General features: G+C 41.0%; 1 protein-coding gene across 3 annotated transcripts in view; it reads right to left on the minus strand.

Annotated features, from left to right (window-relative positions):
• gba2 (glucosidase, beta (bile acid) 2) overlaps positions 1-16650 on the minus strand; it is a 33865-nt gene that overhangs the window by 9201 nt on the left and 8014 nt on the right. For all 3 annotated transcript variants that reach the window (XM_021614907.2, XM_021614905.2, XM_021614906.2), the window contains 8 exons: positions 16190-16408; positions 15535-15774; positions 15252-15354; positions 14295-14448; positions 9524-9649; positions 7887-8071; positions 2393-2497; positions 2180-2287 (listed from right to left, as the gene is read on the minus strand). In XM_021614907.2, coding sequence (XP_021470582.2) covers positions 2180-2287; positions 2393-2497; positions 7887-8071; positions 9524-9649; positions 14295-14448; positions 15252-15354; positions 15535-15774; positions 16190-16408 — 1240 coding nt within the window. The remainder of the gene's footprint in view (positions 1-2179; positions 2288-2392; positions 2498-7886; positions 8072-9523; positions 9650-14294; positions 14449-15251; positions 15355-15534; positions 15775-16189; positions 16409-16650) is intronic.

Here is a 16650-nt window from a genome sequence, read left to right on the forward strand (position 1 = left end):
CTTACAAATGCTTGTCTTGCTTTGGCTGTAAAGCATCATTTCAAAATCTGAGATGACAGGGTGATTAACAAAAGGCTAAGCTGTGTTTCGCTATATTTTGGCTAAAGAAATAGAGGATACTACAATGATCACCTCAGCAAGGTTTTATCCGTGGTCGTGGAGCAGGGTGGAAGTACATCTAAAATGTAGTTTAAATAATAAAATACATAAATGCAGATGGTTAACAAAAGCATAAAGAAATACTATACCACTGTTTTGAGTTAGAAATGTAACACTTCAGCGTACTTAAGCATCGAATACATTACAGGTTGTTCACAGGATGTTCACACCTACAGTAGCCAGGCTATAAAGAGTCGATTGTACTGATAACCAGGCTACAAGTGTTTGAAAACCTGTTTTCAAAATGTCCCCAGCTGTCCGTCACTACTGTAAATAAAAACAGTATCTTATTTACATTCTTTATTGTAACTACAATGTCACAAATGTGTATCTACCTTTCCAATTACTTTTAGAGAGTTTGGGATTAATTTGATTAATATTATGGTGTTTATATTCCAAGAAAAAGTGAAAAACCCTCGGTTTCCGTTAGAATGGAACGGAAAATATGGCGTTGTACAACGTGACGGTCAGGAGTAGGCTACACAGTACTGGGCTATTTAGCTAAAGAATCCCTGTGTTGTGCGCGGACACACGGGAGACCGGGGTTCAATTCCTCAACTGGGAGGAAGAAGTTGGCTATGTTTGTAAATAAGAATTTGTTCTTAACTGACTTGCCTAGTTAAATAAAAGGTTACACACTAAGAGGATAACATTTCTACACCATCATTTTAGTCTAACCAATACCCAAACAGAGACAGAGTCAAAATGAAAATCTCATTGATTTATCAAGACCAGTCCCCATGCTTGTCTCAGAGCAGTACGAAACAGTGCCAAAATAGTTGTAGGCTAATGCTTCAAATCCTATTGCTTCGAACTTCAATATGCTCTTACACAACACTAGACACAGCACATTACACAACACTAGTGAGACTCCTACTGTAGGCGACATATCGAAAAATATGGCGTGACTCTACGCCAATAATTACATATAGAGGATTCTAAATTAAAACCCAAAAGCCGCTTTATGAGTCTCCCGGTGGAGGCCAGCACGGGTATCTGTAGCAACGCATTTTGCATTGCGATGCGGTGACTTAGACAGCTGCGCCACTGGGGAGGCCCCATCCACAAAGTATCAAAATACAGAGAGGTGTTGGTAAAGGTATATTGTCCTGCTAACAGCCCATAACGGGCTATTATAATACTTTACATGGTGTCCAGGTCAGGATAACCAAAACATTTCTTTATTAAAGACTATCAGAAAGAAGGTTGGTACTTAATTATTTTGATGAATGAGTGACTCAGCTTTATGTAGGTGCCAGCTATACGACTGTGCAATCAAGTTGATAATATATATAACGATATTTGGGAGGTTATTTAGTTTTCAAATAAAACAAAAAGCGATTGTAATCTGAATAAAGGCCAAAATAATATTTGTAAAGGCCAAAACATTTATTTCTGTTTTTATTTGTTTTTAGAGGGAGAGAGGTACCTGCTAGAACAGCGGGAATGTTTCCCTAGTCAGCGCCATTATTAGTGCAATGCCCCTTAAAGTGTTGCTCTGTACTACCCAGGGGTCCACCCTGTCACACTGAACCAGCATCTGTAGCAACACAGCAATGCAGTGTCTTAGACCGTTGCGCCACTCAGGCGCTGTACAACATGACCGGTCGGGAGTGGGCTACAGTACTACAGTAAGAGCAAAATAAAATAACAAAAACCTTAGTGTAACAGTTTTAGTAAGTAATACTGAAGTCGTGCACAATTATCAGTTTCTATTTAGGTTTATATCCAACATTCATTTTCAGTTAGAGATACAGTAGGACCCAAAAGTAAGTCCCCCTTGCGCTGGTCTGGAGCAATGAAGTGGTGACACGGTACCGTACCAAACCACAAATGACCTCTAAGTACCGCAGCATAATCACAAAACATTCAGTGGAGCAACCACTGTATGGGATAATATAATTTATATGAATCCGTCTCGAAGGATCACAATTTATGAATATGAATCCGGGCTCAAAGGACCATATCTTTATGAATTGTTGGTAAATATTGGTACAGTATGTGTGTGTTTCCTCTATACCTGGGTCTCCTATGTCGTGAGGGACTACGTTCTTAACCTTCACAGGAGAATTTCTGCCACTCATCAGATGGAGTCTTTCAGTCGGGTCACACGAAACAACACTGCCAGCTGAAAAATAATACATAAATAATGAACACGCACAAGCACATATGCTCCAGGACAGGAGCGAGCTACCACACACACACAATAACATTCAGACCCTGAATTACTCACCAATGTCATATTGCAGGCTGAGGGCTAGTTTGGGCCATAGCATGATAAGTGCAAAGGAAGCGTAGAAGTGCACGTCGTACGTGTTATACATCCTGTACTCCTGACCTATGAGAAGAAAAGAGAACATTCAACATGATTGAACTCACACACTTCAGAGAGGAGTAAAGACAAGTGTACTTCACAATGAGTCTTCTAACAGACAAGTGTTTCCTCCCAGTCGGGGAATTGAACCCCGGTCTCCTAGCCCCCGTGTCATAGGCGGGGGATACTGACCACTATACAAACGAGGACAGTGTCATTTTGGAGTCTACCTATTTATAAAGACCCCCTCCAGCCACCTCGTTGATTACAAAATTTGCCTAACAAAAAAAAAAAAAAGGTCAAATTTAATAGGCGGTGCAGTCATCTACATTACATGGCACAAGTGTGTGTGTGTGTGTGTGTTTGTTGGGCTATTCTCTATAGTCTACCACAGTATGAGTCATAATACCCATAAAACCTAGCGGTCAAACACAGAAATGGTTCCAATAATTTTCTCACCATACATTTTATCCATTGTGGATTTTAAAAACACTTCAAATAGGAGCTGTGTTTCATGTGGGCTCACCCTGGTGTGACGTTTTGATAACCATGTAAAATGTCTCTCGGACAAGGTGACAATTCCAATATATCCGACTGCATTTATCCCCCAAAAATGAAATGCTAATTAGCAATAATACAGATCTATAAATGCCTGTCTCTTAAGCTTTACGTCACTCACCAGGGACATGATTATCTGGATGAGACTGCTTAAAAATTGAGGCAAAAGGTAAGAATCTCTGGATGAACTATAGACTAATTAATAAATTGGTTGAAGTTATTTAAATGAACAATTCAGTGAACAGTCTTGGGAATGTTTAATTGAAAATGCCTGTTGTTATCTAGCAACATTAGCCTGGATAGAGGACTACATTAGCAGTTTGTCTAGCCATTTAAATACTTGAGAAAATCCTAAAAACAAGTTTACCTTTAATAAACCAACAGTCTAACTTGCTAGGTAACTAGCTAGCTAACTTATATGGTGAAGCCAGGGCCAGGCATTCTTGATAGTTTGTTTGCGTCTGTGGGTGAGGTGTGGGTAGCCTACTTCAAGTACTAAACTTGTAGCTACCCTAGCTAACTGTATTATTTTAGTCTGGCTTTTTGAGAGGTCTCAGATGGACTGATTAGCATCCTCGAGTCAACACTGTATTTTATATACTGATACTATACTGTATAAACGCATGCTCCACTCAAGTTGAAGTTGTTGACTGATTCCATGGAGGCGGCTAAGGAGAGAGTAGCTGCGAACTAAGACTGCAGCCAAGGCAGCACCTGCCCATCGGGGTGAGTATTATTGGTTGGTACTGGATGTGCCTTTTAGGTTCCTCTCCGTGTGTAGTCTGTACCACACAGGCCAGTGCAATAGTCTTTCATATGTGTAGTAGTGTGTTGCATCACATTTATCATTTGTGTCAACTTTGAATTCAATCTAAGCCACAGATGATTAATTCCTCCATTGTGTACTTGACCTTTATAGATGCAGACTCGAGACTCAAAGACATTCAAGCAGCACTTTGAGAGCAAGCATCCCAAGTCTCCACTGGTCCCAGTACTGGTTGATGTGCAGGTCTAAGTGACCCCACAGACTCAAATGGACCTACAGCCTAGGTAAGATTCTTCTATCATTCGCACCCAGTAGACATGGGGTAAATCACCATGTTGTCAACCAAATGCTATCCTCAATACTTAAGTTGTATTGCTCATGGTCAATGTGATCACTCAGTCTTTAATGTTGTGATTCAGACACGATGACCTCTATTTGAATGCTGCAACTGACAAAATGATGTTGGGGGACCCACGCTGAGAACCCAGGGCATGGGCCAGATATGTGACAATTACCTAAAAAAAAGGGGGTAAATAAGCACACCATTTTATGTTTATTCCATGGCCAACCATCCCTAGCTACCGCCTATTCCAAACAGTATTTTATGCCCCCCATGGTCCCTCAACTTCGGACACGTCGGACCTCTCCATCTTATCTCGTTTATAAACCCACGTCCCCTTTGCTGCTTCCTTCACTTGTTCTTCTCCTGATTTGATGACATCTAGACTCAGAAACACGTTCAAGTGTTTTAGCTACCTTTTTTCCCCACCGGTGTAATGCTGTCCTCCTGCTTATTCTGGGGTTCAAACTGAATGCAGTAGTAAATGTGCTGCTCACAGTTGACAGCAGCAACACGGACCAGAAGGGTGTTGATATAGCTGTGTTTAGGCATGGCTTCCTTGTTCAGTGTGTTTATCATTCTGGTCACCTAGTATTTTTATATAAAACCTACCTTACACAACCATTTTTTTCATTTGTAACTCACCCACCAAAATTACAATATGCCGTTTACATTTTGTTCTATTTCTGCCGGTCTAATTCCTAAAGTGGAAAAGCAGAAGATCTGTGCACTCTCTGATAATAATTGTGAATGTAGTGCTCATCAATGTCCCAGATTTGTGGCATTGATTTTAAAAAATCATTTAAATCTTTACTTCAAAGTCAGATGTTTACATGTTATGTATTAAAAGGTATATGTATGCATTGTTATCTATTTTGACTTCTTCATAACAATGTAATCACTGGAGTTCAGGTGTTGATGGGTGACTAGGTGCATTCTTGTCAAATAAATATGCTTACTCATTCATGATAAATATATTCTGCAATGAATTCATCTGGTCTTTGAATCTGCAACAGAACATGTCAACGAGTTAGTTCTGAATTGCTTTAATACAGCAGTGCATTCAGACATTATGTATTGAAGTAGATTTCACCTTGTTCATATATACTGAACAAAAGTATAAAACGCAATATGTAGTGTTGGTCCCATGTTTCATGAGCTGAAATAAAAAAAGATCCCAGAAATGTTCCATATGCACAAAAAGCTTTTCTCAAAAATGTGCAAAAAAACTCCTACTTTAAAAATAAATCAATTTAGGTATCTGTGACCCAACAAATGCACATATGTATGCCCAGTCATGTGAAATCCATAGTTGTGTCAAATTTATTTAAATTTACTGATTTCCTTATATGAACTGTAACCCAGTAAAATCTTTGAAATTGTTGCATTTATATTTTTGTTCAGTGTAGTTGGCAGAAATAAGGGGTTAAATAGACTTCTACCAGTTGATGGAGAAGATGACCTGCTAAAATAAGTATATCTTGGTAATACCATCTCGCTAGCTAGCTAGATGACTTCTTTGCAAAATACTAGCCTAGTATTCATGGCACATTATAAATATCTGATTGCTACTAGGATAGTATTCTGTACATGACAAGACCAAATGCATAAATAAAACAAATATTAGTTACATTTTGGAACAGTAAATATCATTTTTTTCAATATATATTTCGTTTTGGATCAAGGTAGTGTCATGACGTTGGCCTGGGGGTAGGTTTATGACAGTCATAAATACCTCTCCCCCCTTTTTCCTCTCTCTACCCTACTGATGTGACATTTGAAAATCCCTTGGTTAACAGAGATTCTGGGAACATCAGAAGGTGGGGGGAAATTAACTATATTCTGGTTATCCGACCAGTTGAACATATGCGGTGGTACTTAATGAATATGATGTCAGTTTGGTTGTCATCTGAGACATTCTCATCAATGATGGGATGACAAACTCTACAGTGGAAAGTCTGCACATTGTAGTTATCGGATTCACATAGAATTGTTGTTCAATTTAAATGGTTGAATATAAAGTTATTGCTGAAAAGATTAAATGTAATTTTAGCTTCCAAATGAGATGTGTTTTTAGAAGGTTAGGGCTCTGCTTAATCAGTGACCCGCCCTGTGAAGAGACATGGGCTGTAAACTATGAAAACACACCACTATTTAAAGCCTTGACGAAAATGTAACCTCCTGTTCCGAGGATGTGAGGACGACGGTCCATACGTTAAAAGGACTAACATGTCAACTGTTCCGGGTACATTAGGATGACGATCCAATGTCAGAATGGTTCAGATGTCAACTACAGAACGAAGCCAACATCAGCGTGAGCTTTGGTTGCGAATGGTATGAACTTTGAACTCTTATTCACTACAGAAGTGATACCTCCTAGCCGTTGAGTTAGCAAGAGCAGCTGCAAACGTGGGCTAGGAAAGAACAGACAGAGTATGCCGTCTACCACACAACAATGTTACTACAACGTATCCAATTTACAAGTAGAGACATCCTTCAAAGGACAAAGGACTCTGTTGGGCAACACAGCCTTCCATCTACCACCAACCTACCGAAGCGCAGCTCAGAGTAAATATTTATTGCATTTTCCTTTTCCAAATGGGTGGTAATTTAGAATGCATAAGATTCTGTATTTACGATAGACACAATTGCTTCTCCCTTCGTTCTTCAGTCTTCTGGCTCTTTCACTCAAAGCCAGCCCCCTTTTCTTTTGTGTAACCAGCTGTCATATCTGTTCCGTCCACTAGGGAAGTTTTCCTTTATGATATAATTTGTAATCAAGGTATGATTCATTCTGTGTATATGTAATTAGTTAGGTATTTAGTAAATAAATAAACCCAATTTTGTATTGCTGATTCAACTTGTTAGCCAGGGTTCGTGAAGATAACCAAGAATTTACAACTTTCAGATGAGACTGAAATAAGGTGACGATTGCTATTGATGTAAAATATTACTAGGTCATTAAGAGTTTTTTCGGAAGATAACAGCTCTATAAATATTATTTTGTGGTGCCCCGACTTTCTAGTTAATTGCATTTACATGATTAGCTCAATCAGGTAATATTAATTACATAGAATAGCATGTCATATCACTTAATCCGGCATAGCCCAAGGCACGACAGTAGCTAGTAGCTAGTTGATGGCAGAAGTGTCAGCTAGAGATGTGCAGGAACTTGCAGGGATTTGTAGTCTTTCACTCTGTCTACTTTTATGTTAATTAGGATTTTTAGAATCAGAGTAAATAGAGATAAATATTTTGATAAGTCTCCTTGTCCAAGAGAGATCTACACTGTTATAAAAAATGTCACGCCAGGGTAAGCCTACAGGAAACACAGCCCCTATTTCTAAAAATCCACAATTGATAAAATGAATGGTGAAAAAAAAAAAAAACGATTGGAACCATTTCCATGTTTGACCGTTAGGTTTTATGGGTATTATGACGCGTCCACTGTGAGGCTCAATGATTCTCACAAACATGCAGGGGGATGCAGAGTGCCAACTGCTTGAACTTCAGTTGTCTAAAAAAACACTTTCGCTCAAACACCTTAACTTAAGTGTGTGTGTGTGTGTGTGTGTGTGTGTGTGTGTGTACACAATACTGTATTTATTCCTTTGTATATAATTTCTCAACAGGAAAAGTTAACAGAATAGCTGGAGGGGGACTTTAAAATTTGGCCCAAAACCCACAACTTCACCAACAGTAACACACACACACACACTATTACTGTCAGTTAAATTATTACCCCTTACCCTCTAAGTAGGCAAAGCGACCGTACTCCTTGATGATGGCAGGCTGGGCGGGTAGCCCCCCGTCTTCACTCCGCAGCCCCCCACTGACATCGCTGTCCTCAGGCAGCTCCGTCCACACCGTCCCCCCGTCCACCACGAAGTATAGCTCGTTGAACAGAGCCGATTTGTACCAGGGCGGGAGAGAGCTACCACACAGACAGATAGTTGACTACCATTGCAGATGTTGCGACTTTTCACATGTAAAAACACACATTCATTGTTCAAGTTGAACATGTGAAGAAAGCTATATGTTTGTTATTGAACATATATTACAAGGTCTTCAGAAAATGTACAGTTCCTTCAGAGAGTATTCATACACCCTTGACTTATTCCACATTTTCTTGAGTTACAGCCTGAATTCAAATTGGATAAAAAAAAAATAAAAAAAATAATCTCACCATATACACATGAACAAAGTGAAAACATGAAATATTTGCTCATTTACTGCAAATGAAATATAAAAATCTCTAATTTACATAAGTTGTCACACCCCTGAGCCAAAACATGGTAGAATCACCTTTGGTAGTGATTACAGCTGTGAGTCTTTCTGGGTAAGTCTCTAAGTGCTTTGCACACCTGGATTATACAATATTGCACATTATTATTTTTTTAATTCTTCAAGCTCTATCAAGTTGGTTCTTAATCATTGCTAGACAGCCATTTTCAAGACGATTTAAGTCCAAACTGTAACTAGGCCACTCGAACATTCAATGTCGTCTTGGTAAGCAACTCCAATTTATGGTTGACCTTGTGTTTGAGGTTATTGACCTGCTAAAAGGTGAATTTGTCTCCCAGTGAAAGCAGACAACCAGGTTTTCCTCTAGGATTTTGCTTGTGCTTAGCTCTATTTGCCCCCCAAAAACTCCATTGTCCTTGCCGATGACAAGCATAACATGATGCAGCCACCACAATGCTTGAAAATATGACGAGCGGTACTCAGGGATGTGTTGGATTTGCCTCAAACATAATGCTTTGTGTTCAGGACAAAGTTAATTTCTTTGTCAAATGTTTTGCTGTTTTAATTTAGTGCCTTAGTGCAAACTGAATGCATGTTTTGGAATATTTGTATTCTGTACAGGCTTCCTTCTATTCACTTGTCATTAAGGTTAGTATTGGGGAGTAACTACAATGTTTCTGGTCCATCCTCAGTTTTCTCCTATCACAGCCATTAAACTAACTGTTTTAAAGTCACCATTGGCCGGCCTCATGTTCAAATCCCTGAGCGGTTTCCTTCCTCTCCAGCAACTGAGTTTGGAAGGACGCCTGTAACTTTGAAGTCACTGGGTGTATTAATACACCATCCAAAGTGTAATTAATAACGTCACCATGCTCAAAGAGATATTCAATGTCTGCTTTTTTTTTTTTTATACCCATCTACCAATAGGTGCCCTTCTTTGCAAGGCACTGGAAATCCTCTCTGGTCTTTGTAGTTGAATCTGTTTGAAATTCACTACTCAAACATTTTCTAAACATAATTACTGGGGTACTGTATGTAGGCAGGTGACACAATCTCAATTTAATACATTTTAAATTCAGGCTGTAACAACAAAATGTGGAAACAGTCAAGAGGTGTGAATACTTTGAAGGTAGGTAGGTACCTGTCCTGCAGTATGGGTCTCTGCCACTCCTCGATACTCCTCTCCCACAGTCTGTAGTGTGTCAGCGCGTGGTGGCTGAGAGAGGGAGCCGCGTCCGCCTTGGTACCAAAGAAACGCGTGTACCTCCTAGAACACATACACAAAAGACATTGGCTGTGTGCAAAATGGTACCCTATTCTCTCTACAATCGTGCACTACTTTTAACCAGGACCTATGGGCAGCCATCAAATATATTACATTACTTATCCAGAGCAGACTTAAAATAACAGCATTTAAATAAGGAATGTGAGACAACATTCCATGATCACTCATTTAAAAATAGCTGTTACCAAGTAGCAGGCGAATACAGTAGTCTACAAGGCCCATAATAACACAGTGATGATGCATTGTCATGATTAAGTGCACACAGAAGTAGTCTTCGTAGGGAGTAACATTAAGCGGTAGTGAACATAAGATATGCACGTATCCTCGTGATGTTCTTTTATTCCTTAAAGACCCCAGGTTCAAGTGTACCTAGACTGACGTACACAAGACCCAGTATATACAGTTGAAGTCGGAAGTTTACATACACTTAGGTTGGAGTCATTAAAACTAGTTTTTCAACCACTCCACAAATTTCTTGTTAACAAACTATTGTTCTGGCAAGTCAGACAGGATATCTACTTTGTGCATGACAAGTAACTTTTCCAACAATTGTTTACAGATATTATTTCACTGTATCACATAATTCCAGTGGGTCAGAAGTTTACATACACTTAGTTGACTGTGCCTTTAAAACTCTTGGGAAATTCCAGAAAATGATATCATGGCTTTAGAAGCTTCTGATAAATGATGTCAATTAGAGTGTGTCAATTGGAGGTGTACCTGTGGATGTATTTCAAGGCCTACCTTCAAACTCAGTGCCTCTTTGCTTGACATCTTGGGAAAATCAAAAAAAATCAGCCAAGACCTCAGAAAATAAATTGTAGACCTCCACAAGTCTGGTTCATCCTTGGGAGCAATTGCCAAACACCAGAAGGTACCATGTTCATCTGTACAAACAATAGTACGCAAGTATAAACACCATGGGACCACACAGCCGCCATACCGCTCAGGAAGGAGATGCTTTCTGTCTCCTAGAGATGAACGTACTTTGGTGCGAAAAGTGCTAATCAATCCCAGAAAAACAGCAAAGGCCCTTGTGAAGATGCTGGAGGACACCGGTACGAAAGTATCTTTATCCACAGTAAAACAAGTCCTATATCGACATAACCTGAAAGGCCGCTCAGCAACGAAGAAGCCACTGCTCCAAAACCGCCATAAAAAAAGCCAGACTACGTTTGCAACTGCACATGGGGACAAAGATGGTACTTTTTGGAGAAATGTCCTCTGGTCTGATGAAAAAAAAAATAGAACTGTTTGTCCATAATGACAATCATCATGTTTGGAGGAAAAAGGGGGAGGCTTGCAAGCTGAAGAATATCATCCCAACCGTGAGGCACGGGGGTGGCAGCTTCATGTTGTGGTTGTGCTTTGCTGCAGGAGGGACTGGTGCACTTCACAAAATAGATGGCAGCATGAGGAAGGAAAATTATGTGGATATATTAAAATAACATCTCAAGACATCAGTCAGGAAGTTAAAGCTTGGTCACAAATGGGTCTTCCAAATGGACAATGACCCCAAGCATACTTCCAAAGTTGAGGCAAAATGGCTTAAGGACAACGAAGTCGAGGTATTGAGTGGTCATCACAAAGTCCTGACCTCAATCCTACAGAATATTTGTGGACAGAACTGAAAAAGTGTGCGAGCAAGGAGGCATACAAGCCTGAGTCAGTTACACCAGCTCTGTCAGGAGGAATGGGCCAAAATTCACCCAACTTATTGTGGGAAGCTTGTGGAAGGCTATCCGAAACATTTGACCCAAGTTAAACAATTTAAAGGCAATGATACCAAATACTAATTGAGTGTATGTAAACTTCTGACCCACTGGGAATGTGATGAAAAATAAAAGCTGAAATAAATGATTCCCTCTACTATTATTCTGACATTTCACATTCTTAAAATAAAGTAGTGATCCTAACTGACCTAAAACAGGGAATATTCACTAGGATTAAATGTCAGGAATTGTGAAAAACTGAGTTTAAACGTATTTGGCTAAGGTGTATGTAAAATTGTGACTTCAACTGTAATTATACCCCACAGGAAGAGCTGAAGAGCAGGTAGAACAACTTCCAGTGGACCTTTTCATCCATTAAATATCTTGGTGTAAATCTACTGAAAGACACACCCAGACTTTATGACATGAAATACATTCCCATCAAAATATGATGACAGGTGGAATTCATTTCCTTTGGCTCTTAGTAGAAGTGAAACAAATCTAAATGTATATGCTGCCGAGGTTAATGTATTTGTTCCAATCACTGCCCATAGAAATCCCACCTAAACAGTTGGGGGGGGGGGGGGGGGGGGGGGGGGGTGGTTTGGTGCAATTCAGAATACGAATCCAAGTGGAAAGCCATCAAGACTACTTTGACAGAGATGCCTATACAGTCAGTTTTGGGTAATAGAAATATACAAAATCAGTGGATACATTAATCTTTTAAGATATGGTTTAGGATAGTAAAGCAACTTCATTTAGACAGAGGTCAAACTGCTGCGTTGGCTCACATAAGACCCCTACAACAGATTTAAACAGTGGACGCAGAGAGGGATCACATCATTTAGGACAATTAAGGAATGGGGATCTAGAGTTTCATTGACCTAAGTAAAAATAAATATATGGCTTGAATAAACTCGATTTTTTACAGGTTTTGCAGGTTCAACACTTTTGCTTTTCTTCCCCAATTTCGTGATATCAAATTATAAACCTGTCTCCTTGCTACAACTCCGACAGGCTCGGGAGAGGGGACGGTCGAGTCATGCGCCTTCTTAACATTATGGGGGGTATATTAAGGAAGACATCCTCTTTTGCAAACCACTGGAAACCAGGACAACATGAGGAAACGTTTTAAGTACTGGACAGCTTTGTGACATCAAATGGACTTTGGTGGTCAAGATGTGTTGGCGCAAAAGCCATGACAGGGAGACATAGTGGAGTGGTAATGTTGCTCCCTACGCCACTTGGGTACACTGCAGCATTCAGCTTGAAAGACATTTGGGAGACTAACAAAGTTAACCAGTTTCACTGTAAAGCAAGTCCCCTGAACTCTCGTGTATTTTCTGCACTGTGCAATATCGGCAGCGACCATGTAATGCTTTTACAACATACAGAAGTGCACTGGTTATCAAGGGGAAAAGTATTGACACATTTTTTTAAAATTAAGAGACGAGCTTAAAGTTTATTTTACTGACCATCATTTTCACTTGTCTGACCGCTTGCATGATGACGAGTTTCTCACACAACTGGCCTATCTGGGTGATGTTTTTTCTCACCTGTATGATCTGAATCTAGGATTACAGGGACTCTCCGCAACTATATTCAATGTGCGGGACAAAAAAAATGAGGCTAAGAAGTTGTAGTTCTTCTCTGTCTGCATTAACAAGAACACAGGTCTTTCTTCATTGTATGATTTTTTGTGTGTGCAAATGAACTCAAGCTTACGGACAATGACAAATGTGATATAGCGAAGCACCCGAGTGAGTTGGGTACGCAATTATGCATGTAATTTCCTGAAATGGATGACAAACAACTGGATTCGTTATCCCTTTCATGCCCTGCCTACAATTCACTTACTGATATCTGAATAAGAGAGCCGTGTCAAAATTGCAACAAGCAGTTCTGTGAAAATTGAATTTCAAAATCAGAAGCAATTGCCAGATATATGGATCGGGCTGCGCTCAGAGTATCCTGCCTTGGAAAATCGTGCTGTTAAGACACTGATGCCCTTGGCAATCACGTACCTATGTGAGAGTGGATTCTCGGCTCTCACTAGCAAGAAAACTAAATACAGGTACAGGCTATGTGTGGAAAATGATTTAAGACAGACTCTCTCCAATACAACATTGCAGTTATGTGCATCCTTTCAAACACACCCTTCTCATTAAGCTGTGGTGAGTTATTCCCAATTTGCCCAGTGTCGTCCGGGTTAGGGGAGGGTTTGGCCGGCAGGGGTGGCCTTGTCCCATCGCACACTAGCGACTCCTGGGGCGGGCCGGGTGCAGTGCACACTGACACCAGGTGTACCGTGTTTCCTCCGTCACATTGGTGCGGCTGGCTTCTAGGTTAAGTGGGCACAATGCTAAGAAGCAGTGCGGCTTGGTTGGGTCTCCCGAGTCTGTACGGGAGTTGCAGCAATGAGACAAGACTAACTACCAATTGGATAATACGAAATTGGAGAAAAAAAAAGAAAAAAAAAGAAAAAAAAATAGGTAATTAATTTGTATTTTTTAAAGACCTGACTAACTTGAGGTGTAGCATGCAGTGTACGTTGTTGAAAATTGAGCTGAGACACAGAGGAAAGTAGAACAGATTGAGAGGAATGGGGGAAAGCAACGGATGAGGAAATAAATTCAGTCCATTAGTCCAATTTACAATAAGGCTCATCTCACTGACATGTCATAAAAACAAGTTGTTCCTCCCAGTCGGTGAATTGAAACCCGGTCTCTGTCGGGACAGCTTTTAGTCATATGCATAGAAACAGAAAGCGGTAAATTCAAGATCAGAATGGCCTTTTAATATAAAGCTTATTAAATTAAAACATTAAGTTGTTCCTCCCAGTCTGGAGATACGGACCACTATAATAAACAAGGACAGATTGTCAATTTGAATTCTACCTATTTTTTAAATGTTACCTGACGTGTTCCCTCTCCCTGGAGCCAAATGTGATGTTAGGCATGTCCCACGCCAAGCTAAACTCCAGATCGTTGTGGCCCTGAGCCGGCACTGGACAGCCCACTGCCAGGGCTGCTGCCACCACCTCTCCCTTCTGGGTGGGAGGACTGGAACCTGGGGGCACGAGGCGGAGGGGAAGGAGGAGTAGAGTGAATGTCAAGGCGTTGTTAGGTTCTTCTTTTTCAGAGTAAATAACCCACGGACACTAGAGAAGCTTTAACCATGTTTCATCCTTCCCAAAGGTTCTGTACAGCTGAAAATCAGACAGCCAAAGATTTTAGACATCACAGTTTAAATACATCCTACTTAAACTGCAAGGAAGAGGAGTGTCTTATGGCTCCACAGGAAAGAAGGTAACCAGATAGCAACCCTGATTACTCCCCTAAGACTCACCCCTCACCTCCTGACCCACAGATATCCACTGGACTTCCCTATATCTAAACAATTATTTTCTCCATTAAACACATTCCAAAGGTTTATGGCTTTTTATAAACTCTTTCTATTCAAGGCTTTGTCTCTTTGTCTTTATTTAATATCTCAATGTTCAAAGTTTAGCCGATCCCAACAATGTCAATAAAAGACTTGACTATGACCTGGAAAAGGAATCATGTGGGTGCTGTCATTCAAACCCTACGACCCTTACAGAGGGTTGTCCAACAATTACTAATATATCCCTTCCTTTCCTGTACCCAAGGATGTTACATTATATGACAATCTATAAGAATATTTGAACTGCATAGGTTTAGTAAAAAGTGCCTAATTTCTAGATTTCGCTGACTACAGATCGTTGGTTCAACGCACGGTCGGCTCCAGCTAGCCGTTTTAACAGAGCTTTAAAAAGATTTGTGGGGGGGGGGGGGGGGGGGGGGGATAATGTACAAAAAATTGTGATGTGATCGCCGGTTGATACCACTGACCAGTGGGGGAGTCCAGCCGTCCATCAGCGATGAGGTCACCCCACAGCACCCCACAGGTTCCCTTTGGGCTGAACGCTGTCTGGTGACTGATCTCCCTGTCAGACTTCTCACACACACATTTCACACAGTTAACAAGGTGATAATGGTTATGCCATCTTCAAATGGCCAGTGTTTTTTAATTGAAAGGAAAGTGTCAATAGCAATGAAAACAAATGATAAATCATAAACAGAAACATTACCAGTGCACAACTGCAAAAACATATTGTGAATTTATGACGTCTACCTGTTCTCGCGCTGCCATGCACAGAGTGTAGGGGTTCACTGTGGTGCAGTGATGAAGCAAAACTCCAGACACGGACTCCCCCGCCTTCTCCAGGTGGAATGGTTCGTTCCAGTGGCCCCCACTCTTGTCGTCCTTGTGGCCTGACCCATTGACCATGGTGAGCATGATTGAGACGTCCAGCGGGTAGTCATTCTTGTTCTCTATGTCCCACACAAACACCGCCACTGGGAGACTGGAATCCTGGAGGACGACAGAGAGAGGAGTCAGAGACCGACACATAAAACTTAGGTTTTCAAATCAAATTGTATTAGTCACATGCGCCGAATACAACCTTACAGTGAAATGCTTACTTATGAGCCCCTAACCAACAAGGCAGTTTCAAAATACAGATAAGAATAAAAGATCGGTTAGGGTTAAAAAAAAGGTACATTTATGACAAGGCTGCATGACACGCTGGCGTAGGCATCATGTACCCTATTCCCTATATAGTGCACTACTTTTGGCCAGAGCCCTAGTCAAAAGTAGTGCACTACATTGGGAATAGGGTGCCATTTGGGGGGGACACTGTCTCTGCTTCAGCCACATTGGATGAAGTAGAAACGACATGACTGAAACCCAATGCTAAGACAAGTCATTGGGGGACATTCCCAGCTACCTGGTAGTCGTGGGGGATGACGGGTGACACCTGTCTACAGGTGAGGGTGACGTTCTGCCCAGGGAGGGGGTAGACTGTCCAGGCCCGGGGGTACAAGGCGTGGTAGAAGGCGTACTCTCCGCAGTAGCCCCAGTTCCAGCCCTGCAGCGTGGGGGGGCGCTCCACTGACAACACCTGCTGGTACACCGTCTGACCGCCCCGACGCAGGCACACCGTGAACTAGGAGATAGAGAGGAGGGATATGGGAAGACAAAAGGACTGGAAGAGATCTGAATATATAGTATAATGCATGTGCCACAAAGTGAACTTCATATTCACCATACTCCCACTAGACTAAATAGAGTGGACTTTAAATATGAACTAGGAGCGGTAGAGGTGGAGTCCTCAACAGGTCCTGTCGACACAGTGGATTGGGAAGGAAGTCTGTTATTAACCAACAGTTAAGAACTGGAGCTAAGAGG

Source organism: Oncorhynchus mykiss, chromosome 9, assembly GCF_013265735.2.
Source record: "Oncorhynchus mykiss isolate Arlee chromosome 9, USDA_OmykA_1.1, whole genome shotgun sequence".
In the NCBI taxonomy this organism is placed as follows: Eukaryota; Metazoa; Chordata; class Actinopteri; order Salmoniformes; family Salmonidae; genus Oncorhynchus; species Oncorhynchus mykiss.